The 25,830-nt window shown below is 44.6% G+C and overlaps 1 protein-coding gene across 2 annotated transcripts; it reads right to left on the minus strand.

Annotated features, from left to right (window-relative positions):
* Positions 1,054-25,463, minus strand: SLC25A30 (solute carrier family 25 member 30). 2 transcript variants are annotated; one of them, XM_018056765.1, is made up of 10 exons: positions 25,343-25,463; positions 16,629-16,743; positions 14,480-14,627; positions 12,299-12,393; positions 11,208-11,293; positions 9,333-9,428; positions 8,560-8,684; positions 6,389-6,527; positions 4,954-5,034; positions 1,054-3,963 (listed from the first exon to the last, which is right to left on the minus strand). In XM_018056765.1, the coding sequence occupies exons 2-10, from the start codon at positions 16,690-16,692 to the stop codon at positions 3,922-3,924; spliced, it is 876 nt and encodes a 291-aa protein (XP_017912254.1). In that variant the 5' UTR covers positions 16,693-16,743; positions 25,343-25,463; the 3' UTR covers positions 1,054-3,921. The 2 variants fall into 2 exon arrangements, with proteins under 2 accessions (XP_017912254.1, XP_005687489.1); XM_005687432.3 differs by lacking the exon at positions 25,343-25,463 and adding an exon at positions 24,785-25,321.

The raw sequence follows: 25,830 nt of genomic DNA on the forward strand, positions 1-25,830 counted from the left end.
ACCTAAGTTTATGCTTTTTCCTCTAAGCGATGAGGTCATGATATACCTACAGAGGTCTACACCCTAACTTTTTTCCTATATAATAGCGTATCATGGACATTTGCCCAGGTCAGCAGACTGAGATATAACTCATTCTTCTCCTGAGTCCCATGGTAAGCCACTGTATGGATTATTGTATCAGCAAGGGACATATAGGCATAGGGAGTTTCCAGTATTTTGCTCTTGGTTCCACAATTTGCATCAAGCTTACAAGCAACTGATTCATCCATGTCCTTGTCTTCTATTCCCATACTCTGCTTCAGGATGGAGCAGCTGTCATCTACCAAAAATTTACCATCAGATTTTCTCAGCTGTGCATTTAAAAATAGATAGCCTGGATTCCACGCCCAGTGTGTCTAACAGGTGCCCGGATCCAGTGGGATGTGAATTCTCCAAGCATTTAAGGTTCACCAGCAGCCAGCTCTTCCCACTGACCTTCACGTGAACTCGATCACATAGAGGTGTGTCATCTGATCTCTTAGGTAGGGGCCCAGAGACCACAAGGCTCCCTTTTTTTTTGCCAATTCTGTTTTTTCAATAAACCATTGTGTTTAATTCAGATGTTAAGACAGGCATCTAGAAAATATTTTCAAGTAAAAAAAAAAAAATAATGAACCAAGTTTGCATTTCATCCCCTGGTTGTTTTATACCCAACCAGAGGTGTCCGCCTAGCCAACAGTTAACCAAGGATCCTGCCAATGTCAGGCGCTGGAAGAAGGACTGAGGGGTCCTGAAATTTCAAGACCCTGATGGCATCCCACCTGTGTTCCATTATCTCAAAGCCACCTTGCCCAGCAAACCCAATGAGCCAAATTCACTGGACTCTGCGGAGCTGCAGACTGGGGGGCCACACACGTCTCCAGGCAATTAGTAAGATGATCTCAACAACTTCTCTAAGCAGAGAGAAATGTCTGCAGCCACTTTCACGATCGCCAGACCTACTCCAGCTTCCTGGACGTTTTAGAGCTTGTCTTTGTTCAAATGTTTCTATGCATCTGAAACAACCACAAATCATTTTTATTATTATATATTACTACAGTTTATTAAATAATGACACAAGGTTTATGCCACATTTTCCAACAATGTTTAAATAAAGAGCTCAAAATATAAAGGCTTATGAAAACTTTTATAGTCTTTATATAATAACATACACAATTTCTGGTGCATGAATAAATACAGAAAACAGAAGCCGTTCTTTATATCACAATCAGCCCAACTTAGCCATCAGCGATTATACAAATCCACAAGCAAACAAACAAAAAACCCACTTTCTTCATTTGGGTTATAAAAGCTAAAAATCCCTTTGCTACATTTAACAATGCCCAAGGGGGTGCAGGGAGGGAACTTATAGTCACAGCCCCAGAGACAAGGGGACCAAGTCTCCCAGTCCTTCAAGTTCTTCCTTGGTTAGAAGCTTCAACAACTGCATAACTCTTTCAGGGAACAGAAAAAAAAAAATCAAAACAGGTTAAGACTCTGTTCTATAAGGTATTTATAATAACTCTGCACTGAAGAAATACAAAATTTTTGTCTTTAAAATGTGCTTACCTTTTACAGAGGGGTTTGGTTTTCTTTTCATCCTGGTATGAACATGTACATATTTGAATAAACTGATCTAATGAATATTACATGACATTCAATCTTTTCATGATCTTCAAAATGAACTCACTTCTACTGTTTTAAGAATTATATGTATACACAATGTTTTCTACATTAAGGGAGAAAAACAAAGAATGGTTCATAAAAAGTCGTCCTTTAAATTCAAGGAACCCAAAAGTGAAAGCCTGTCTATAGAAAGCCCTTACACCAATGGAATGTTCTGGTAAGAAGAGAAGTCTCCTCTCTAAAGATATGGTTTAGTACGAGGGACGAGGCCTGAAGGGGCTCAGCTCTCTAGTATCACATCCGGAGCTGGTCAGCGAAAACTAGACTTCCATCTGAATCTTGACGCAATCAACACCTACCTGCCCCTCTGACCGCCTCCTTTCTTGCCTTAGTTCTTCCTTCTGGAACAGAAATCCTGCTTCACAAAATCTTATTTTCAAAGTCAGCATTAATATAGACGGCAAGGTGAGAGAGACCGGGAGAAAAACTGCCCAATCCCAAGAAAAATCTGCACGCCTTCTATTCTGCTTCGAAGGAGGAAGCAGTCCAGGGGCTGGACGGACTGGGAACCTGCATATACCGCAAAGGTGACTGTCCTGGAGCCCCAGTGAGCACGTATTTACCGTTACTCTCACAGGGCTTCCCAGGTGGCGCAGCAGGAAGAATCTGCCTGCCAACACAGGAGACACAGCTTCGATCCTGGGTCGGGGGGATCCCCCGGAGGAGGACATGGCACCCCACTCCAGTACTCTCGCCTGGAGAATCCCATGGACAGAGGAGCCTGGCGGGCTACAGTTCATGGGGTCGCACAGAGTCGGGCACGACTGAGCACACTCTAAGGGTAGAACCAAAGTTACCCAAGTGAATGCTGAATATATTTTCTTTCCTAAGGATGTCTTCTAGAAGCATAAAGGTCCTGGGACTCTCTCAGAGTCACTTTTTATTTTGAAAAGAGTAAGATAAAGACGAGAAAGAAGAATAATATCCTGTCTTTAGAAGAAAAGAAGGAAGCTATTATATACCTCTTATCAGACTCTAGGTATACAAAAATATTGCTTTTCAAATTTCAAGCAAGGATTAAGGAAGTCCAAGACAGGAAATATTTTAACAAACGTGACCAGAACTAAAGTAAAACCCGGGAAATCTGAAAAAATCAACTCTTCGATTAACTTGCCACATTTCACTAAAGGAAATATAACAGAACGTTAGCCTGTTTCTTTCACAGGAGTTTTATCACAGGACCTCACTTGGGAGTAGTCCCTGATAAAATGACTCTCTTCACACACAGGAACTATTTATTCTGGAATTATGGCTATATGACACCATGATGTAAAGACACGTATCCTACAAGTCCAATAATAGGAGCTACTGTTTTCTTCACCTGACGCTCAGTATCAATAGATCTTATTATCCCCATTGTACAGACTGGGAGATGGAAACTTTGCTAATATCACAAATTATTGACTTGGCCAAAGAGTTCATTCAGATTTTTCCCACGCTCTTACAACCTGAACGAACGTTTTGGCCAACCCAGTACTACCATTACCTAGGACAGAACCCAAGTTGCTTAAACACACCTCCCACAACACAGACTTTGCTACCTTCCAAGCCAACCTCTCACACCATCAAGAGTTTAGATGGTAATACTTTGTAACAATTTCTCACAAAGGTCCAGTGGTCAAAGGCGTAAAAATCACTTATTATAAGTGAAAGATCCTGCCAAAATAGGAAATTACAAAGCAGTGCAATGTTCCTGGGATCTCTATCCTGCCCTGTTTATACTTGGGGTACACCAGGTCTCCATGTGTGAATTTCTTCAGCAGACACGAAGCCAAAGCCCCCCAAAAGCTCAGGAACGTAACACCGTCTCAGACGTTCTATCCCACGGTTCCAAAGAGCTTCTTCAGAACAGTCTGGGAGTCCTGGCTATTAGCTGAGGTGCAGCAGAGTTACTCTCCACCTGAAGGAAACGGTCCACAGTTCCTGACCTTCATGCAAGTTTTCTTTAGCAAGAAACATGCATTTCCTGTTATCTTTGATGTCGAAGGGCACTTGAATGGTAAGGACTAGTGTCTGGTGTTACAGTCGAGGCCGTTAAACGTTTGGTGCAGAGTGTCCGATGCCGGGACACAGTGATCCGAGCTAACCCAGCCCTCACCTGTTGCTCACACCTTAATCTGTGGCGGGCCAAGCAGTGAGAAGCAATGGGAAAGACAGGAAGCTTCGCTATTTCAGAAGTGAGCGTTTTCAGAGGATGTCTCATGCAATCTTGTCTTGTCACAAATCCAGTTTCTTCAGCTGCTCATAGGTCACAAAGAACTGCAGGTGTATTAGTTAAGGCTGACATTTTATGCCATCTTAACCCTGACGTATCAAAACAGACCCACAAATAGCACATGCCTCCTAACAAACAGGTCTGGGCAGACCATGTGCTGGGGGCGTGATGAAACACGAGGGCTCCATCCTCAACCACCCCAAAAGAGCTCCCCGGGAGCCTTCCCAAGATCGGCCTGAACAGACAGACCACAGCTGAGGCACACAAATCCCTTGCATCCACTGCCACAGCCTCTGGGAGCACATCCACACTGCTAGTTTTTCTAACGTTGGGGAGGACTATACAGAATAGTGAAGTCTGTAAGAGAAGGCAGCAACCCTGGGAAGTTCTCCTCCAGGGTGGCCGGTAGGCAGGCTTCCATGGAAGGGAAGCACAGATAATGAGGAACAAGGCTGGTAAAGCAATTATCCTTCAATTAAAAATAAATTTTTTTTTTTAAGTAGAATAAGAGTGGCAGAAACCAACATCTCCTACTTTGTAATTCTGCTCTTTCATTCCTAATAAACTGTCGTTTCTTTCCTGCCTCTCACTTTGGCGTGGAGGACAAACTGCTAATCAGGCAAATAATTCTGGAGCTAAGTCCTATCATTAGGCACTCTCAAGCATTCTAGAACACAGCTGCCAAACCACATCCTGCCCAAGGGTGGCCAGGGATTTACAGAATAAATAAATAAGCCCTTGCTTCTCTCTGAAATCATAAACACACTCAGCTCCTAGAGCAGAGTCTAAATAAAGGTTTTCACTGATATCACTGGCTTTCAAGAACACCATCATTAAACCAAGTTTCACAGAGCCTGGCAGAGAGACTTTCTACCTGTGTATAAAGAAACTGAACAGTTAACTTATTGAATGAGAAGAATTCAAAAGAGAAAAAAAAAATCTACTTTTAATTATAATTAATAACCCGATAGTTTATGCAAACAACATTCTTTAGGTATATCTTTGTTCAGATCTACTGCAATAGAAAAGGATACGATAATATTCCAAGGACCAAGTCTCAACCAATTTGGCCAAAACCCTTTATACAGAGCAAAAAACCCTTCATTCTTCCATGTCTGTTAGAAGGGAGCGGAGGGAAAATAAGTTAGTGTCCAACTTTCCAATTATGTCAAATATGCCTTAATAATTAGTAGCCAGACTGAACTGAACTGGTCTTTCTTAAAAATAAAATTCTGTTGGAAGGACTATCTACGAAATCATTGCCCACTGCCTTTCTTTGTTCTTTAAAGCTTTCTGCCTAGGTGAGGACTCAGGCTCTGTACCAAACCATCCCACACCCAAAGCGAACAGGAGCTGGGTGAAGAAGTGGTGAGATTTAACTCCAAACTAGAGTCTACTGTCTCCTTGCCATGTGGACTCACAACAGGTCATAAATTAGAAAGGGAGGCGACAGGGATAAAGATAATTCAGGGGGCCTTTACTTCATGTGGTTGGATGGACAACATCGAGCATCTTTGCTTCATTAAAGTGATATTTTGGTGTCTAGGGGTGTGCCAGCATCATGACGGAAAACAGCAACCGCAGAAGTGGACCCTCATCTTTGGCTGCTGGCAGTCCAGTAGCAGAGACAGGCCCAGACCCTCATCTACTCCTCAACAGTAGGCCCAGTTATTTAAACCGAGAATTAAGGCTAAGACTCATGGGTTCCTTTCAGAGACATCTGAATGAAGGATATTCAGTCCAGTCTGACTCAATAGGAAGGCAATATATTCCGGAGGCAGACAGGGTTCTACTGCCATCACAGAAAATATGAGTATTTTCTCACCCTTCACAGCAGAGCAGAGACAGAAGAAAAATGAACTTTCATTTCTAAATATTCATTTAGATTTTGTATTTATAAAAGCCCCTGTTTTAGGCAAATACTCTGTACCATCTCAAGGCTTTAGGGCATCACTCATCTTAGTTATAGTAAGCCCTCAAAACTTAGATGCATCTTTGATTAAATAAATATAAAATATATATATGTATACACATATTTGGGGGGCAGTTGCACAGACAGAAGCAATCCACAGAATGCTGAAGACTAAGCAAATGTGCTTATTCCACTAGTGTCCCTTATATTAATATATCATATTCTATGAACAAGCTTTTATTATTATGCTTATACTTATTATAAATATATATACACTATTTCTACGTAACATTATTCCAGGCACCATGCTAACTACTTCGGCAGTATTACTGCAATGATTTTTATAACACTCCTGTGACACAGGTGGTATCACTGTGCCACCTGTGAGGAAACCGAGGTGTACACTGTCTGTACACAGACCAGAGTCACAGGATTACAAGGGACAGAACCAGAGGTTCTTCGGGCTCCAAAAAGAGAAACTCGTCAGAGGATAACACGGAAGCCAAGAAGCCCCAGAAAGAACTCACAACACTGTACAGACGGACAACCCCACTCACCTGTAGCAGGCAATCCAGGGTGCCTGTGTAGCCAGGGCATTTGCCATCCCGGAGCGCTCTCTGGTTCATCATACGCGTTCTCACCACGTCCACAGGGTTGGAGGCCAGGGCTCCCGCCAGCCCACAGGTGAAGCTTGAGCTATAAGGAAGGACCATTAGAAAAGCATATCAAAGGAAACGGCCTCCTCCCAAATTAGGTTAATGTGTAACAGGTAGCAAGACAGAATACATCCGAAGAAGGACCCGATCTAAAGCGCTACTGCTGCTGCTGCTGCTAAGTCTCTTCAGTCGTGTCCGACTCTGTGCGACCCCATAGACGGCAGCCCACCAGGCTCCCCCGTCCCTGGGATTCTCCAGGCAAGAACACTGGAGTGGCTTGCCATTCCTTCTCCAGTGCATGAAAGTGAAAAGTGAAAGTGAAGTCTCTCAGTTGTGTCCGACCCTCAGCGACCCCATGGACTGCAGCCTACCAGGCTCCTCCGTCCATGGGATTTTCCAGGCAAGAGTACTGGAGTGGGGTGCCATTGCCTTCTCTGCTAAAGCGCTACACAGACTTCTAAACATCAGCACTGTTTATCCTGGCTTATAAATCCCAGTCCCGGCTAACAATACCTTTGAGGTTCAGGACTGTCACGGAAACAGGAAGAAATACAGAAACATACAAGGAACATCTTCCAAGGATGATCTACTGTGTCTATCTATTCACCTATAAACAGACATCAGAATAATTTTAGCCGTATCATAACTATCCTGTTCTAAGAGATCAGAGAAAAAGATTTCCTCACTGTAATACGATGCCCACTGGGGGCCCGTGGTACCACTACACTGATACCTGGACCACAGACCAGTCCTGGTATCAACTAACTCAAGAGTCGGGTTTCACAGCTTCGGAGCTACTAACACTTTGAACAGATAATTCTTTGCTGTGAACGTCTTTCCTGTGCAGTATGAGACGTATGTGGTTCACTAGCCTCTACCCAGTAGACGTCACTGGCACTCCCCGTCCAGCTGAGGCGTAAGAATCAGAACAGTCTCCGGAGCTGCCAAATGTCATAGAAACACAGTAGAAAAGTGACTGCAAGAGCTAGCGGTTGGGAGAAACAGGGAAGAGGCTGGGAAAGGCATGCAAACTTTCAGTTTTAAGATGAAGAGGGTCTTATAAAGCAACTTGTTGCTGTTTAGTCACTCGTCCTGGTCTGACTCTTGCTACCCCAGGCTCCTCTGTCCATGGGATTTCCCAGGCAAGAGTACTGGAGTGAGTTGTCATTTCCGTCTCCAGGGAATTTTTCTGACCCAGGGATCGAACCCGAGCTTCCCGCATTGGCAGGTGGATTCTTTACCACTGAGTCACCTGGGAAGCCCTTTAAAGCAACTATACTCCAAAATAATTAATTTTAAAAATAATAAATGAATAAGGTCTGAGGGTCTAATATATAATATGGTGGTTATGGTTGATAACAGTATTACACATAATTTAAATTTGCTACAAGAGTAGAATAATTTTGTTCTCACACACAAAATGATGGATGTGTTAATTAACTGGATGGGGTAATCATTTCACAATTCACATATGTATCAAATCACATTGTGCACTTTAAATATTTTACAATTTTACTTGCTAGTTATACCTCAATAAAGTTGAAAAAAAATTTTAATATAAAAATAAAAGTAAAAGAATGCTAAACACGATCATAGATGCGTAATAAAGCACATATAATATACATCTGTGGGGCTTTCCTGGTGGCTCTGTGCTAAAGAATCCACCTGCCAATGCAGGAGACTCAGGTTTGATCCCTGGGTCAGGAAGATCCCCTGGAGGAGGGCATGGCAACCCACAACAGTATTCTTGCCTGGAGAAACCCACGGACAGAGGAGCCTGGCGGGCTACAGTCTACATGGTCATAAAAAGTCGGACACGCCTGAGCACAACACAGCAATATATTTTTATAGACGTACTTACACGTGCATAGAAAAACCTGAAGGTACATATCAAACAGTTAAAAGGGCTACCTAGGTAAAAGGATAAAGGCTTATTATACCTTTTCCTGCTTCTCTTCTGTACCACAATTTTCAAATATGATAATATAATACTTTTATAATAAACTTTCTTTAAAATGTCTAAAGTCATGCATACCTAAAACATTAATTTAAAAAAAAATCCATAAACCTACAGGAAATGGGTATACACCGTGTCTCCCATCAGGCCTGAGAGAATCAGATGCTTCTTGGTGAGGTCGTAGACTGGCAGCTCCACGCCGACCACAATAGCAGCCCTCTGAGCAGTAAGGGACACACCCTGGGTAAAAACACCAACATGAAGATTCAGACATCTCTCCCCCACAAATGACGGCCAGTTTTTATGTCTGCCTGCTGGTGGGTAGAAATGCGGTGAGGGAGCAGAAAAACGCAGAGGGTAAGAAGTCAGAAGCGCCAAAGTCGAATTCTGATTCCAGTACTAACTGTACGCCCTTCACCAGGACAGGCACCTCCAGTTTCCTTGTATGTATGGGGAGGGTGGGACTGGATCGCCTTTCGGATCCATTCTACGGACTGACAGTCCCTACGATACTAGGAAATAGCATTCCATCCCAGTGCCTGATTAACGGTCTTCACAGAAGCCATGAAACCATACCACTGAAAAAACCCGACCTAACTGTAAGCCCTTCTAAGAACTTAAAACAGGAAAAAACAAAAACAAAAATTCAGCCTTCACAGCATTTCTTCCATGTGAATTACACAAAAGTTACTGTAAAATCATGACACATTCCTGATATAAAAATCGTGACATGCTTTCATTTTACAAATTAAGGAAGAAGATCCCTTCAAGGGCAGATGTTATTGGTCAGTTACGTCATTATGCCATTTGGATTAGATAAAATAATGGAAATAGGGACAACAAAACCTTTTTTTTTTTTTGTAAAGAAGAAGAACCAAGTCAGCTCACCTTCCACAGTCCTCTCGTCCCCTCTTGCTGGTAAATGTTAATGAAGTTGCCTATCATCCCTCCTTGAAGGGTGCTGCTTTGGGCTTGCATCCGTATCTAGAGATTAAAGACTAACGTGAGAAAGAAACTGGCATGTTTCTCCCCAAATTCAGGAAAAAAAAAAAATCAATCTGCTGTTTAAAAGCCATTAAAAGAAAAAAACTGTACCATATATATTACTAAAAAGCTAGCTTAAGTTTATATGGATTGGTTCTTGGGCACTTTGGAATCATCAAAAAGCATCGAGGAAAGTCCAGAGTATTCCAGGTAGTAGCTCATTAAGTGTCAAAACAAAATTATTATTATTATTAATAGTCTTTTGAAATGGAAAGAAAATGGCATATTTCCCTCTAGGTTACTAAGCAGGAAAGACAGACTCTGAGTGTTAATTCTTCACATAATTAATGAGTATCCAGCGTGCCTGGCAGCATCAAGCATGGGCAAGCACCCTTCTTAAATTAGTTACTCCAAGCCACTATGATTTCCCTCCAGCCAAACGGAAAGGTATGCGGACATGCTGGCCAAAGGACAGCCATGTGACGCCGTCACCCTCTCTTACACTTGAACTTACGAGTGAACTTTACCACAGCCATGGAATTCACATGACCGAGATGCCAACATAAAAATAACGCTTGATGCAGCTCTCCACGTTTTTAAAAATAAAGAAGGACTTTTCACTAAAACCTGGTACCTTGTTTTGTCTGAGGGAGCACACGCATTTACCTCTAACTCTAAAGGTGATTGCTACTGCCACGGTAGCATGGGAAAATCAGACAAAATGCGGGAACCTGCCTCTCCGTGCATGTAAGAGGTGAATGGGTGTGGAGACTTCTCCAGCGATCTAACCCCAGCATGGGGTAAACTTAGAGCCTGGTAGTTCTCTTTGGCCCTGTGTAACTGTAGCGTCCCTGCCGTGTACAGCTTTGATGTTATCAGAAGCTCCCATTAGACTAAAGACTACAGGCGGGGTCCTTGCCTTAATCATCCTTGGATTCTAAGCACACAGGACACCAACTGGTACAAAGCAGGAGCACAATGAATGCTGCTTGCAACAATGGGGGGGAAGGAGAGGGAGGGAAGGAGAGGGAGAATTTGAGGCGGTTCAGACAAGGACGTGCACCTAATTTTGAGTTTGTTAGTCCCAAGGGATTGAAGAAGGCTGTATCCTGGTACTGTCGGCAAGGTCATCTAATAAGGTATGTCTACTTGTGGTTAAGTAAATATTTTCTTGATTATTTCCTGGAGTCAGATTAATGGCTAACGTAACGCCTTCAGAAAGGGTCACCAATGTGCAGCCTCGACTGGTGTAACACTTGCAGTCCACCTATTTTCATGAACCAATAAAACACAGGAGATTTTTCAATGACAAATGAAATGCATCCAAGCCTAAACGTTTTTCTCTGGTTAGTCACCAAAACCTCCCAAATCACCACAGCCTCCAAGAAGGGGCTCTACTCGTGAGCTCACCTGTATCAGCGGGAAATCCCCTAGTGCGTGTTTCTAAGTTAGAGGCTTCCCGGCACTAAAACCGTAAACAGACTCGCACGTGCATCATGATCTGAGTATTGATCTCATTAAGAAGATGCAGAGTGTGCCTATAAGATACAAGGCTGTGGTGGCGGTTTAAGTTGTGTTGGACCCTTGTGACCCTATGGACTGTAGCCCGCCAGGCTCCTCTGTCCATGGAATTCTCCAGGCAAGAATACTGGAGTGGGTTGCCATTTCCTTCTCCCTGGGATCTTCCCGACCCAGGAATCGAACTCGGGTCTCCTGCATTGTGGGCAGATTCTTTACCAACTGAACTATGAGGGACGCCCAAGATATAGGGCTGCCTACCTTCAAAACATCCGTTGGATTAGCAATGCTTGAGGATATGACTCCAGAGAGAATCCCACAGACCACATTTATCAGAAGGGTTTCATCTGCAAAGACATATTATTTGACTTTTCACATACACAGAACTCTTCATGTGTGTAATGCACGTACAAATGAGATTCACTTACATACCACTTGTTCACTTAGGAGAATAAAGAAATATATGCTTAACAAAGTAAGTGATTTTAAAAGAATTTGGGATTTTGTTGGCAGGAGAGATTTTTCTCAGGAAAAACTTTTTTTTTAATTACTTCTTTTTATTCTGGGTTTTTTTTTTTTTTTTTTTTTGGCTGCACCTCTTGGCTTACAGGATCCTACTTGTCCAACTAGGGACTGAACCCAAGTCCTATGAGTGGAAGTCATACCTACTGGACCGCCAGGCAAGTCCCATAGCAAAATTTCTTGATACCTAAGAAGGAATGTGAATTATCACGGAAGAGTAACCATCCATCAATTCACTCGTGTGTGTAAATGTGAACTATTGTAAATAAGACGAGGTAATACACCATGGTAAGAGAATAGAAGATACCCTATGAGATAACGTGGAGATAAAACTTTCAAGCACACCATACTTATTTGGAATACACTGAAGCACTTTTAAAGTGTCTTTGCTCCTGCTCACTGCTCTCACCCAACAGAGACTGGTGCTCATTCCTTTGTAAAAACAGATAGGAACTTCCATGGATTAAAGCAAAGTCAAAGAATCAACCAGCAATAAAATAAAATAAAATCAGAGTTCTTAACACTAAGAAATATAGCCTGTTTTCCTGAAAAACAGGTGATAATTCCTAGGATTTTAGAGAATTTTAAGTAGGCTAGAATTATAACGACATACTCCCTAGTCTGGATGTTGTGGAAATAACTCATTAAGAAACTTGTAAATTGCTCTTTTTTAACTGTTACCCTCCTAAATTCAGCTAACAGCTGACATGCTTTAGGCAGAATTTGTTTAGACTTTATGCCCAAAGTTCTCTTCTGCTCGTAAACCACTTGAGTAAAAAGACGAACAACCCACCTCCTGTCCATAAGTGGAAAAAGGATTCCTCACTCACCTTCTGGACGCTCGACAAATAACCGCTTCAAGCTCTGGTAGGTGCCTATCTTGATGGTGCCATAGGAAGCCTGGCGTAACATCGCCGGGGCGATCCTGCCAAACCAAGGGACAAAGGGACACAGAAATTCTTAAGAGTCACTGAAACTCCTCTAGGGGACGCACACAAGGGACACAGTCATGTTATCTGCCTTCCGCAAACTACACTAAGATGGATTTTTCTTAAAAGATCAAAATCCAGCAAACACACAGGCGGGTTCAGTCAAATGTGTGCAAGTTATTAGCTCCCCAAGTGACAGCTCAGTGCACTGTATTTATCCTCAGTGAAAACGTACACAAATACGTGAACACAGAGTTCTGTTTTCCTGATCGTGGAGGGCTCTCCTTTCTCGGGACAGAGTCCCTGATGAAATCCGGCCTCTGTCAGCATCCTCCAGGGTTTCTCTGAAGTTCACCACCCACCTCCCTGGGGGCCCTTTTCCAGTTATTCCCTCTCCTTCCAGGGGCCCTCCTCAATCTCAGAACCACCTGGCATTCACACTCCTAGGCTCTCCTGCCACGCTTACCACTTCCTTCTTAGGCTGCAACTGGGCTTCCCTCCAACCTCTCCATCAATACCCACGCCCACCAAAATGGGCCGAGGGGACATCTCAATCACTGAATCAAACGATGGTTTTCAATCAGCATCTCATGAAGCCTCTTCGCCCTTGTGGTACCTGCTCCAGCCCCCCCTTGGCCCTGCTTGCGATCATCTCCTCCCTAAGCCTCTTCCACTCCTCTTCTTTCTCTGCACAGCCTATCTCTGTCCTCTGGGGGCCGGGGATTCTGTCCTTCCTCTCTTCTCTCCTGGCCCCACGCGCTCGCCAGATAAGCTCATCTACTTACGCGGCTTCAACTGCCCAGAGACTGCTGACTCCTGAACCCATGTTTCCATGAGGATGCATTTCCACCTGCTTCCCAGATTTCTCAACTCACACGCCCTACACCTACCACCAGAGCAAGAGTTCATACCGAGCTAATTACCCCCACTTCCAAACGATCCACCCTCCTCTTCTGGGTCCTAGACCAAGGAACGGAACCTCCATCTGCATACGGGCCAGAACCAGAAGAGACATCAGCCAGCCTCCTCCTTTCCCACCACCTCCATGGATGAGGTCACACACTATATGGATGCTCTGCCCTAAGCAGTTCCTTCAGGGCAGGAGCTGCTGCTGGACTACCACCCGGCTCCCTTGCTAGCTGACTCCAGGAGGATTCAGCAGGTAGAAGGTGGGAGGGAGGGCAGGAGGGACAGGAAGAAGCAGAGGATTTCCTCCTCTCCCTGGGCACTAGCAGGGAACCCCTCGACCACTCCCACAGGTTCCTTCAAGGCTCCAGCTCTGGGAGGCTCTGCTAACACTGTTCTTTTGGCCTTGTTCCTTTGGTCCTAGCCTGGGTAACAATTTCTCATTTGGCCAGTTTCTAGGTAACCCTTCAGTTGTTCCCTTAAACCTTAAGCAGCCCTTTTATTAAAGTGAGTGTTAGTCGCTCAGTCGTGTCCAACTCTTTGTGACCCCATGAACTGTAGCCCACCAGGCTCCTCCATCCACGGGATTCTCCAGGCAAGAATACTGCAGCGGGTAGCCAATCCCTTCTCCATGAGATCTTCCCGACTCAGGGATCAAACCGAGATCTCCTTCAGTGCAGGCAGGTCCTCTACCACTGAGCCACCAGGGCAGCCCCTTTCATCAAATCTCCCTTCGTTTAAATCATCCGAATGATGGTCTCCTTCAGGGCCTCTGATAGAGGCAGGGTCCCTTCTTAATCACTTTTCCTATCCAGCACCTACAGCAAAATGTTCACTAAACGCTGGACTAAAGAAAAGCTGTTCACTGCAATTCTTGTCCACGGAGAATACGACAGCATTTTTGTTATGGTAAAAAGCTCAGTAATAACCAAGAGGAAGAGGAAAAAAATTAACTACAGAATGTTTCAAAACAAACATAATTTTTGTACCATTATCTGTATTTGACTATGGTAAAAAGTTTTAACACAACATTCACTATATAAAACATGTAGAAAACAAAGTTGAAATGAAAAAAATCAACCATCGCTACTTGTTCTTTTAAAATACACCCCGAACTTGGACTTTTTCTCTGTGACATCTCAGTGTGAAGTCTGTCCATTTGAAACGTCTACTTACCCCGAATACAGCGCTTTCAGGCCTTCCTCTCTGCCTATCCTCACTAATGCGTGCAACATTCCTCGATATCTGATTTCTTTAAAGTTTGCATCGTTCTTCTGGCCTTGAATCTGTAGTCGTGTCTTGGTTAAATCGATTGGAAAGGTACCTTAAAATTTTTCAGAAGGAAATGTTTCACTTAATAGAAAGAAATTCCACTAAACAAAGGATAAACAGTGACTTATTACTGAGGAAACATTCAGACTAAGAAGCAGAATTAAGAAGTTGAATTAAGAAGTTGATACTTTTCAGTCTTCTACTTATTAAAAAAAAAAATTAAGAATCAAAAGATTTTTTTTTAAACACGTAACTATTTTCTTTTCCATATATTTGTATTTATGTCCCATCTTTTTCTACACAGGATGTGAAGAGGCTGCACTGCTGTCTAAAGTAGGTACTTGGAATGCTTTATACAAACAGGATATCCATTTAAAAATCTAAGTTACTGGGAATTCCCTGGCAGTCCAGTGGTTAGGACTTAGCGCTTTCACTGCTACGTCCCAGGTTCAGTCCCTTGTCAGGGAACTAAGATCCTGCAAGCTGTGCAGCATGGCCAAAAAATTATTATAATAAAAAGATAAAAATAAAATAAAAGTTACTACTTTTCCCACATGTGAAGGCTAATGTTGTGTTCAACATGAATGGAGTTTCTCACTGTGTGTTACAGCCCAAAGTGACTCTTGCTGCTGCCGCCGCTGCACAGTCACTGCAGTCATGTCCGGCCCTCTGTGACCCCGCGGACCATGGCCCGCCAGGCTCCTCCGTCCATGGGATTCCCCAGGCAAGAACACTAGAGTGGGGTGCCATTTCCTCCTCCAATGACAAAGTAAGAAGCGAGTGAAGCGAGTGACGTGAAGTCGCTCAGCCATGTCTGACTCTCTGCAACGCCATGGACTGCAGCCTACCAGGCTCCTCCGTCCACAGGATTCTCCAGGCAAGAGGACTGGAGCGGGTTGCCATTTCCTTCTCCAAAAGTGACTCTTAATAGAGGCTAAAATGTTTACTGTAGTACCTAAGAGAGAGTCCATCCAAATATACACACCCAAACACAGTAGCCGTGAGTCACTGTGTCAATGAGTCCACAGAGGAAACCTAAGGCAGGGGTGGGTGGGTCAGTGGTTACAGTGTCCCAACCCATCGGCCCCAGTCCCTGCGGCCACAAGGGCAGCCTCTATCCCAGGTCAGCAGTGACTCGCCTAGCACCTGGCACGCAGCAGCATCTCAGTCAACGTGGGTTTCATTTTGTTTTGTTTTCCTTTTGGCCACAGCAGGAGGCTTGTGGAACCTTAGTTCCCTGACCAGGGACCAGCCCGGGTCCCGCAGGCAGTGGAAGCGGGAAGTGCTAACCACTGGACCGCCAGGGAATTCGCACCAATCGCCAACATGTGTTGAATGAATGATTCGAGGAATAAACAGAGGAACAGACGGGATGTGGCGGGAGACAGAGCTGACGAAGTCATCAGCAGGACATGGACAGCGAGCATGATGGGAACACGACGCCGCGAAGACGATCGCCCACCTCTGGCTCGGGAAGATCGTGGGGCTCCCTAAACCTCTTTATAGTCAAATGTGTTCACAGGGACAGAGTGGGAAGGACAACAAGGAGAATGGGGACAGATGTCAGCCAACAATGTTCCATGAGGCTTTCGTTAAGGCAACCGGTTCAACCTTCTCCCCACTGAACTTTGAACCCTAAACTGCTAATAAGCAGTCAGAGTCATTGTTTACCTTTTTTTTTTTTTAATATTTATTTATTTGGCTACATCAGGTCTTATGACACTTGCGTCATGCGGGATCTTTCCTTGTGACAAGCGAGCTTAGCTGCCCCATGGCGGATAGGATCTTAATCCCCACACCAGTGATCAAACTGATGTCCCCTGAATTCTCAACCAATGGACCACCCAGAAAGTCCCTATTTTGTCTTAAAAGATTCCCAAGAAGAGAAAGAAATTTTGAATTCTAAGATGAAGTGTTTCAAAATTTCACATTCTGTATTTGAACTACACTCACACCAGAAGTCTTTCAATATCCAATTATCGTGACCAGCAGTCTAAGCCTCGTGGTATGCGGCAGGCAGCTGGCCAGCCTCCGCTCTGGGCTCCTTACTTACCGCACTCCGCCGTGATGGAGGCCAGGCCTCCGTACACGAAGGGTTTCCAGTTCAGGGCCGACATGCTCACTGCTGTCTGTCGTTCACAGAAGCATAGCCCCCAACGGGGTTTTTCCTGGACACAAAAGTAAGACGTTTCAATGGAACTTCTCACACAGGCAGTTTCTTTTTTAAACTTGTGTTTCACTTGGAGATGGGCCTCCCTGGTAGCTCAGATGGCAAAAAAAACCCTGCCTGAAATGCAGGAGACCCAGGTTCAACTCCTGGGTCGGGAAGGTCCCCTGGAGGAGGTCACAGAAACCCACTCCAGTATCCCTGCCTGGAGAATCCCACAGGCAGAGAAGCCTGGCAGGCTACAGTCCACGGGGTTGCAAAGAGTCAGATGAGGGTGCCACCAGATGCTACCGTGGAAACCCCCCTCAGTTCCCAAGCCTCACCTTATAAAGCAAAGCACCCCATCTTGTAAACCCCAAATCACTTTATAAGTGGCCTTATTTCTCACCGAGGCCATAAATAATCCAATAAAATTATACCTTGCATGCATGTGTATAGTGTGGTACAGTGAAGGCGATTTTCTGGGTGGCCCGTGTTATCTTCGACCTGTTCTTCAACACTTAATAAATACTTGCTATTAGCTTGCCACTGTCTTAGTGAGTCCCTCCCGGGAGGCAATGAAGTCCTTCAGATTCACCGAAGTAGGGAAATGCTGCAACCCCGTGAGTGTCACAAGCTAAAATGGTAATTACTGACCTAACATGGCCACAGCATACTTCTAGTTTATAAAGTTACCTCTCTTCTCTTACCCATACTATGTCACTAGCTGTGAGGAGGCCCGGGATGAAGAAACAAGGCCGACTACGGGGTGAGAGCCTCATCACTTCCTTCCTCATTCATAAAGCTCCAGTTATTAACCTCTAGGTTCTTCAATTCTCCATCCTCTTCATCGTCAAAACATCCAAGGCAACCAGTCAGGGGTAGAGCCCACACCTTTATTCACCAAGCAAAATAAAATGCCCCGCTTTTAGGCCTATTGTGGAAATTAAGTATATTTTTAAAAACTAACACAAAAAAGACACTCACAAAGGCTGCCTTCCATCCTCCTTTGAGGCTACGTGCCCTCACTCACTGTGACATACATGCCCGCACCTACCACAGCCAGGCCCCCACATTTATTATATGTTTTGCAGCTTCATGGGATTTCAGCTGGCAAAGTTGGGCTTGTGCCCATTAAAAGGAGACACAAGGAAACTCCCCCACTTCTGTGTATATGCTATCAACTTTAATTCTTGTCAGTTTAAAGTAAAATTGCATTCAGTGGACCAAAAAATTCGCTGGGGTTTCTCATAAGATATTGGAAAAACTAGAATGACCTTTTTGGCCAGTAATTTACTATAGTTGTTGGCAAGCAATCTGCCCAAGGTTTTCACTTTGTAGGTCCAGGGAGTTTTTCCAGGTTTGTACTTCCCAGGAGACCTAACACAAGTTACTACTAATGTCAGTTCACAAGACGGCCAATTGGCTTCCTTAAACCAAGAGAAGACACAGGAACTCAAAGGGGACCCTGGTAGACTGATAAACTGATCTCTATTCCTCATTTATGGACATTAGCTAAATTCAGAGTAGCTACAGATGGGTAAAGTAGAAGGCTCCCTAAGCATGGAACTTAAAAATCATCATGTTTAAAAAAACAAAACAAAACACACATTTTATGTATTTTTCTAACAAAGAACAAGCACTGCTCCCAAAAATTCATCTAATATCCTTAAGTTTAATATTTGTACTTAACTAATTCTTAGCCTTACTGAAGTCAGAGGTAAGATAATGATTAACACTATAAGTTACAAACTGTAAAACACATTAATAATAAATCCAATAGTCCATGTATTGTCCTCAACCCATTCTTGAATTTTGCTGACTTCAAGTTAAAAAACAAAACAGTAACCACGTAACAGTGATATGCAGAAGTACTGTAGGTTGCCATTATAAAAGTGCTCAATATAAAGGATTTCAGTGGATCCCCCCACAAGAAGTTTGGGATAGGACAGAAAAACAGACCAGGAAAGCCAGTTTCAGGAACACTCCTTGTCCAAAGCCACATGGCCAAGGGGGCAGAAATGGACCTACAACCTCCAAACTTGATCCCAAGTTTCATGTTCTTTCTGCTACTACCTGAGGCTGTACATGATCAAAAGGAACGATGGTGTTTTAATTAAGGAGAAAATACTAAGCAGCTGTGAATACTACTGATGAGACACACCACAGAAACAATAAAAACGTGCTTAATTTAAGAGAAAAGTCTTAGAAATATATATACTCAAGTGAAAGTGAAGCTGCTCAGACTTGTCTGACTCTTTGAGACCCCATGGACTGCAGCCTACAAGGCTCCTCCACCCATAGAATTTTCCAGGCAAGAGGACTGGAGTGGGTTGCTATTTCCTTCTCCAGGGGATATTCCCGACCCAGGGACTGAACCTGGGTCTCCCGTACTGCAAGCAGACGCTTTCACCATCTGAGCCACCAGGGAAGCTCCGAACAATGCTCAGAAGGTAGTCAATTTGAAACAATTCAGTCACTCAGTCGTGTGCAACTCTTTGCAACCCCCACGGACTGTAGCACGCCAGGCTTCCCTGTCCATCACCAGCCCCTGGAGCTTGCTCAAACTCATGTCCATTGAGTCGGTGATGCCGTCCAACCATCTCATCCTCTGTCGTCCCCTTCTCCTCCCAATCTTTCCCAGCATCGGAGTCTTTTCCAGTGAGTCAGTTCTTTGCATCAGGTGACCAAAGTATTGGAGTTTCAGCTTCAGCATTGGTCTTCCAATGAATATTCAGGACTGATTTTCCTTTAGGATTGACTGGTTTGATTTCCTTGCAGTCCAAGGGACTCTCTAGAGTCTTCTCCAGCACCACTGTTCAAAAGCATCAATTCTTCAGTGCTCAGCTTTCTTTATGGTCCAACTCTCACATCCACACACGACTACTAGAAAAAACCATAGCTCTGACTAGACAGACCTGTCAGCAAAGTAATGTCTCTGCTTTTTAATATGCTGTCTAGGTTGGTCATAGCTTTTCTTCCAAGGAGCAAGCATCTTTTAATTTCATGGCTGCAGTCACCATCTGCAGAGATTTTGGAGCCCAGAAAAATAAAGTTCGTCACAGTTTCCATTGTTTCCCCACCTATTTACCATGAAGTGATGGGACCAGATGCCATGATCTTAGTTTTCTGAATGTTGAGCTTTAAGCTTTTTCACTCTCCACTTTCACTTTCATCAAGAGGCTCTTCAGTTCCTCTTCACTTTCTGCCATAAGGGTGGTGTCATCTGCATATCTGAGGTTATTGATATTTCTCAATCAATCTGAATAGGGATAATTAATTTTTCCAATATACAGTATACAGATGGTATTATTTTTTCCAGAGCTTTTTTTACTGAGGCAAAATTCACATACTACAAACAAAACATCAGAGCAAACAACTCAATACTCAGTACTCAGAGCACTCAATACCTTCGCAGGGTTGCGCCACCAGCGCCTCTATCTAGTTCCAAAATATTACATCACCCTGTGGCCAGTGAATTGGAGGTTCTTTCTTCATAACGAAAGAATTCAGAGATGAAGCAGAGAAACTAAGAAAGTAAAAGTGAAAGTTTATTTAAGCAAAGAGGGAGAATAGGCTTAGAGCTGCCACCCACAATTTCTTTGGCAAGCTGGTTGTGAGGAGCATACAAATAAAGGAGCGGAATGTTTACTGGAGAAGGATGAGCCTGGGGGTTATATTCCCTGATTTTCATCCCAGCCCCATTTTCCTAAGAAGAAGGATTTCTGTCTTAGGGATTTAGCTCAGATCAGAAGCGTCATGGCATCAGTGCAATATGGGTACTTCTGATCTGTAAGACTTTGCTGCTGTTGAGTTGCTCAGTCGTGTCTGACTCTTTGGGACCCCACGGACTGTAGCCTTCCAGGCTCCTCTGTCCATGGAATTCTCCAGGCAGGAATACTGGAGTGGGTTGCCACTTCCTTCTCCAGGGGATCTTGCCCACCTGGGATCAAACCTGCATCTCCGGCATTGGCAGGCGGATTCTTCACTACTGAGCTTCAGGGAAGCCCTATTGTAAAGAGAGCACAGTGAGCAAAGCATTATATTTGGATGCAGGTGATTCCCATCTTTCCCACCTTTCTTTGTCTGCTTTTCAGACCCTTATCATCCAAAATGGTGTCAGTTTCCTGTCAGTCTGAAGGTTCCTGTTTTTCTTTATCTGCATACGGACCCTCGCTGTTTACAAGATGCTTGATTTCCTGCCACCTGGCCCCTGCCCCCATTTCTCTACTCAGACCTAACTATCTGCCTGCTGTAACTAACAACTCCAAAAGGAAATCATTAACCATTCCCCACCCCTCATGGCCTCTATGATTCTTATTTTCTTAGCTGAGACACTATATGTGCTGAGTGGAACACAGGACTCCTTTTTAGCAGCTCCTAAGCTGTCTGAGGTCAGCAATACGTGAACCGTGAACTTCCAGATGTTCAAGCTGGTTTTAGAAAAAGCAAGAGAGTTTTAGAAAAAGCAAGAGAGTTCCAGAAAAACATCTATTTCTGCTTTATTGACTATGCCAAAGCCTTTGATTGTGCGGATCATAACAAACTGTGGAAAATTCTGAAAGAGATTCAAATACCAGACCACCTGACCTGCCTCTTGAGAAATCTGTATGCAGGTCAGGAAGCAACAGTTAGAACTGGACATGGAACAACAGACTGGTTCCAAATAGGAAAAGGAGTCCATCAAGGCTGTATATTTTCACCCTGCTTATTTAACTTCTATGCAGAGTACATCGTGAGAAACGCTGGGCTGGAGGAAGCACAAGCTGGACTCAAGATTGCCAAGAGAAATACCAATAACCTCAGATATGCAGATAACACCACCCTTACAGCAGAAAGTGAAGAACTACAGAGCCTCTTGATGAAAGTGAGAGGAGAGTGAAAAGGTTGGCTTAAAGCTCAGCATTCAGAAAACTAAGATCATGGCATCCAGTCCCATCACTTCATGGGAAATAGATGGGGAAACAGTGGCTGACTTTATTTTTCTGGGCACCAAAATCACTGCAGATGGTGATTGCACCAATGAAATTAAAAGACGCTTACTCCTTGGAAGTAAAGTCTGACCAACCTAGACAGCATATTAAAAAGCAGAGACATTACTTTGCCAACAAAGGTCCATCTAGTCAAGGCTATGGTTTTTCCAGTGGTCAAGTATGGATGTGAGAGTTGGACTATGAAGAAAGCTGAGTGCTGAAGAATTGATGCTTTTGAACTGTGGTGTTGGAGAAGACTCTTGAGAGTCCCTTGGACTGCAAGGAGAGCCAACCAATCCATCTTAAAGGAGTGTTCTGGGTGAAAGTGAACACCAGTCCTGGGTGTTCACTGGAAGGACTGATGTTGAAGCTGAAACTCCAATACTTTGGCCACCTGATGCGAAGAGCTGACTCATTTGAAAAGACCCTGATGCTGGGAAAAATTGAGAGCAGGAGGAGAAGGGGACGACAGAGGATGAGATGGTTGGATGGCATCATCGACTCGATGCACATGGGTTTGGGTGAACTCCTGGAGTTGGTGATGGACAGGGAGGCCTGGCGTGCTGCGGTTCATGGGGTCGCAAAGAGTCGGATACGACTAAGTGACTGAACTGAACCTGTCTGAGGAGCTTCTTAGAAGTACAGATACTAGGGCCCCACCCACTGAATGAGGACCTCAGGAGCGTCCCCAAGCATCAACGAGTCAAATAGTGATGGCAAATGACACCTTGGAATACTTAATCACTTAAATAACTTAGGTAGTTGATCAGGCAGTGATGACACTACAGACAGTTCTTTTGATTCATCTTATTTAGCAGTGATTTTTAGCAGTGTTTGTAGAAATGGATACATACAAAATATACACACACACACAGAAGTACAAAAGATATCCTCTAAAACGTCAGCAAAAATGTATGGGACATGGATTTTACCTTCTGATCTCTAATTAAAAATGCTTTTAAAAAACCATATTGTATATGACTTCATGCCATCTCACCCATTAAATCTCCTGGTTCTGTCAATACTTTTGTTTTGCTAGTTTAAATGAGATTTGGCTTTTTTTTTTTTTTTTTTTTCTGTCGGCTTCAATATTAGGTTTTTTAGTTACAATGTTAAAACCCAGAGGTTCTGGGTTATACTCATATGCAAACACTCAATTAGGGTGCCACATTGCAGCGGAGCGGCCTCCCACAGTTTTGAATCACACACCCATGAGCTCCCATTCAGATGTACCCTCACAATACCTTATCTTCCACAAACCAGAGTCCTGCTGGTATTCCTGGTTAAACTGTACGAAAGTACTTTCTATTCAACTCTTAATAAGATGTTTAAAAGTTAACTAAAAGTAGGGTAAAAATAACTTCGGGGCTCTTCTCTTTTCCTTTCCCAAAGCTAGGATTACATGCCTGAGCAGTTAAGACTACTGTGCCTTCCCAGGTTATTGTTTGCAGAGTTATTGTTAAAGAGTAACTCGGCTTAAATAGCAACTCCAAAGCATCAGTAATTGGGCAAGCATCCAAACAAGAAGAGGTTCCGGTTAATACTGGAATAGAGGGGTCCATAGGTCCAGTAAGCGTACTGGCCAAGGCTAGCTGTAACAGGGCTTCAGTTATCTGGGGCTGAAACCTCCGTTCCGCATTTCAACCGTTTCTTTGTTTTAGAGCTCTCTTTGGAGGGGTTCTCCTCACACACATTCCTTAACTTGCTAGTTCACTTTTTGGCGTAAACCCCAACTGTACTCAAGTGCCAAGACTGAAGGCCAACAGAGTCAAGGAGACTGGAGTGTCCCTTTGCAATCACTAGTGTCTGAGCAGTAGCTCAGCCTGAGATTCAGGGAGGGACTTACAACTTGCAAAAACTCCGGCGTCCTGCATGGGGCGTGGCTGTCGATCACCTATCTCTATGCTTTCTTCTTCCGGCCCCGCCTCCTAGCTAAACTAAAACCCAGAGACCACTTCTCTCCAGCTGTGAACACAGTGCTAACAATGGCCGTCATTATTAATACATGACATGCATTAACGTCAGGCACTGCTCTGTTTTCCACATAAAAGGTTTTGGTTAATCTCCACGACCTTATGCAATAGGTATCATCATCACGTTTCACAACTGAGGACAGCCGGCCTCAGACAGGGAAAGTGACTTTGCCAAGTTACACAGCAATGAAGGACTCAAACTGAGCTCTCCCTGAGGGAAAGCTGATCTTCCTCTACGTACTACAAAGCCAAACACTCTTTTCCAAAGGCTGTTTAAAAAACACATTGCCGCAAATAATAAGAATACAATAAAAAGTGGGGGTGGGCGTGGGAGGGTAGGAAATCAACATATTAAAAATAAATGTATGATTTTCCTGAGGGGGTATATAAACATTTCGTAACTATTAATAAACAAAAAAGTGTTTCCCGACCGGAAATGTCTATATAAATCAAGAATTCCAAAGCATTCTCTCTACACTTGATAGGTTACATAACCTATTACATTTTCTATAACTTTAATATTTATCTTCTCCTTACAGCATCTATACAGCTGCAAAGAGAGGTAATTAAATACAGCAACCGCTGCCAGAACTTCTGAAAGCTTTCCAAGTTTCTCTTATATAATTAACCCTGGCTAAGTTCTTTCAGTATAACAGTGCTCCCTTTTCAGTTCCCAATCTTAAACCGCAATCCAGTCTCTGAGCTTCGGTGCGCTCAAAAATCTTTGTTCCCCGCAGGGCTGTCTTCCGCGGATTTTTCCTATATCCCATTCTTTTTAAAGGTTCAGGACGAAAAACAAGCTCATCAGACTCATGAAACGTGGTATTTTAAGAGTCTTAGGAATCTATCTTATCTCCTATGAATTAACTGAGTCACAGAGCTTGGCAGCAGCAAAATCAAGGGCAAAATTTACGCCTTTCAACTTTTCTCGCAACAGGAGGAGCACGAAACTAGACTCTCGCAGGGCTACGACACTTTTAGCAGTTCTTGCGCAGGAACAATGTCATTGTAAACGCTGTACACGAAATTAATCACACCTAGAACTATGCTAAAACCCTTAGCTACATTAACTTTCAGAGCAAATGAATTCCACCAGTCCATGAAAACGTGAGCCAACCTGGCGTGTTCCAGGAGCAACTTCAAAGAGAGGGCCCTCTCCCAGAGTACGCAGCTCGCCCGGCCCTGGTTGCACGCTCTTCAATGAATCGCAGGTGTGAGCGATGCAGAGGCAGGTGAAACGCACCGCGGCTGCAAGGGCGCACACGCCGGGATGCAAGACGGGCGTCACACCTGATCTCGGTGACACTGGGAGAGAAATCACCCCCCACGCCGCCGAGTGATGAGAGCCAGGAACCGGCCCTCCTGCAGCATCGGCCCGACCGCAGGCAGCGGCAGCACCAGGAGGGGGGCGCACCCCGGAACCTCACGCCCCACCAAGCCAGGCCCAGCACGCGAGCCGGAGAGCAAAAGCAGCCCCGGGAAGGCCCCACCCGCGCCGGGGCTCTCCGGGACCCGGCCCCGATCCCCAGCCCCCTGGCCGCGGCCGACCAGGCAGCACCGCTGCGTAGGGGCCCGGGAGTCTGGCGCCGGTGATTCTGGGTGCCGCTGGGTACTGGGGGGGCCGGCCGGAGGAGGGGCGACCGGCGCTGCCGCGGCCGGAAGGCCAGACACTCACCGGCCGGCGGTGGCCCTGCGCCTTCTCCGTCCCGGGGTGTGCAGCAGACGGAACCGGCGGCCGCGCGGAAAGAGGCAGCAGAGAGGCGGGGGCGACCCAGGGGCCTGCGCGCGGCCCCGCCCGCCGGCTCGGCTCCTATTGGCCGCTCCCGGCACAGGCCACGCCCCGGCCCCGTCCCAGGCAGTTGGGGGCCACCAGGCTGTGGACCGGCTGGACCCCGGGCCTCGTCTCTGGCGGGGGTGGGAGCTCCCCCGGTAGCGGTGACGCCTCCTACAGCCTCGAGATCGACGCCGCAGTGAAACAGAAACTTAAGAGCCATGGAAGAGCCCTCTGCAATGAGAAGTAAACTTGCTCCCTTTTTATTTAAAACCCGGCTTTTTAAAGTAGAATTTATAAACCAACTGAAGACTTGTTCAGTAGACTCTGCACTAAATTTAATGCTAACATTTCACAATATTTGCGTTCTCTTTCACTATATAGGGTCTGTT

This window comes from Capra hircus, chromosome 12, assembly GCF_001704415.2.
Source record: "Capra hircus breed San Clemente chromosome 12, ASM170441v1, whole genome shotgun sequence".
In the NCBI taxonomy this organism is placed as follows: Eukaryota; Metazoa; Chordata; class Mammalia; order Artiodactyla; family Bovidae; genus Capra; species Capra hircus.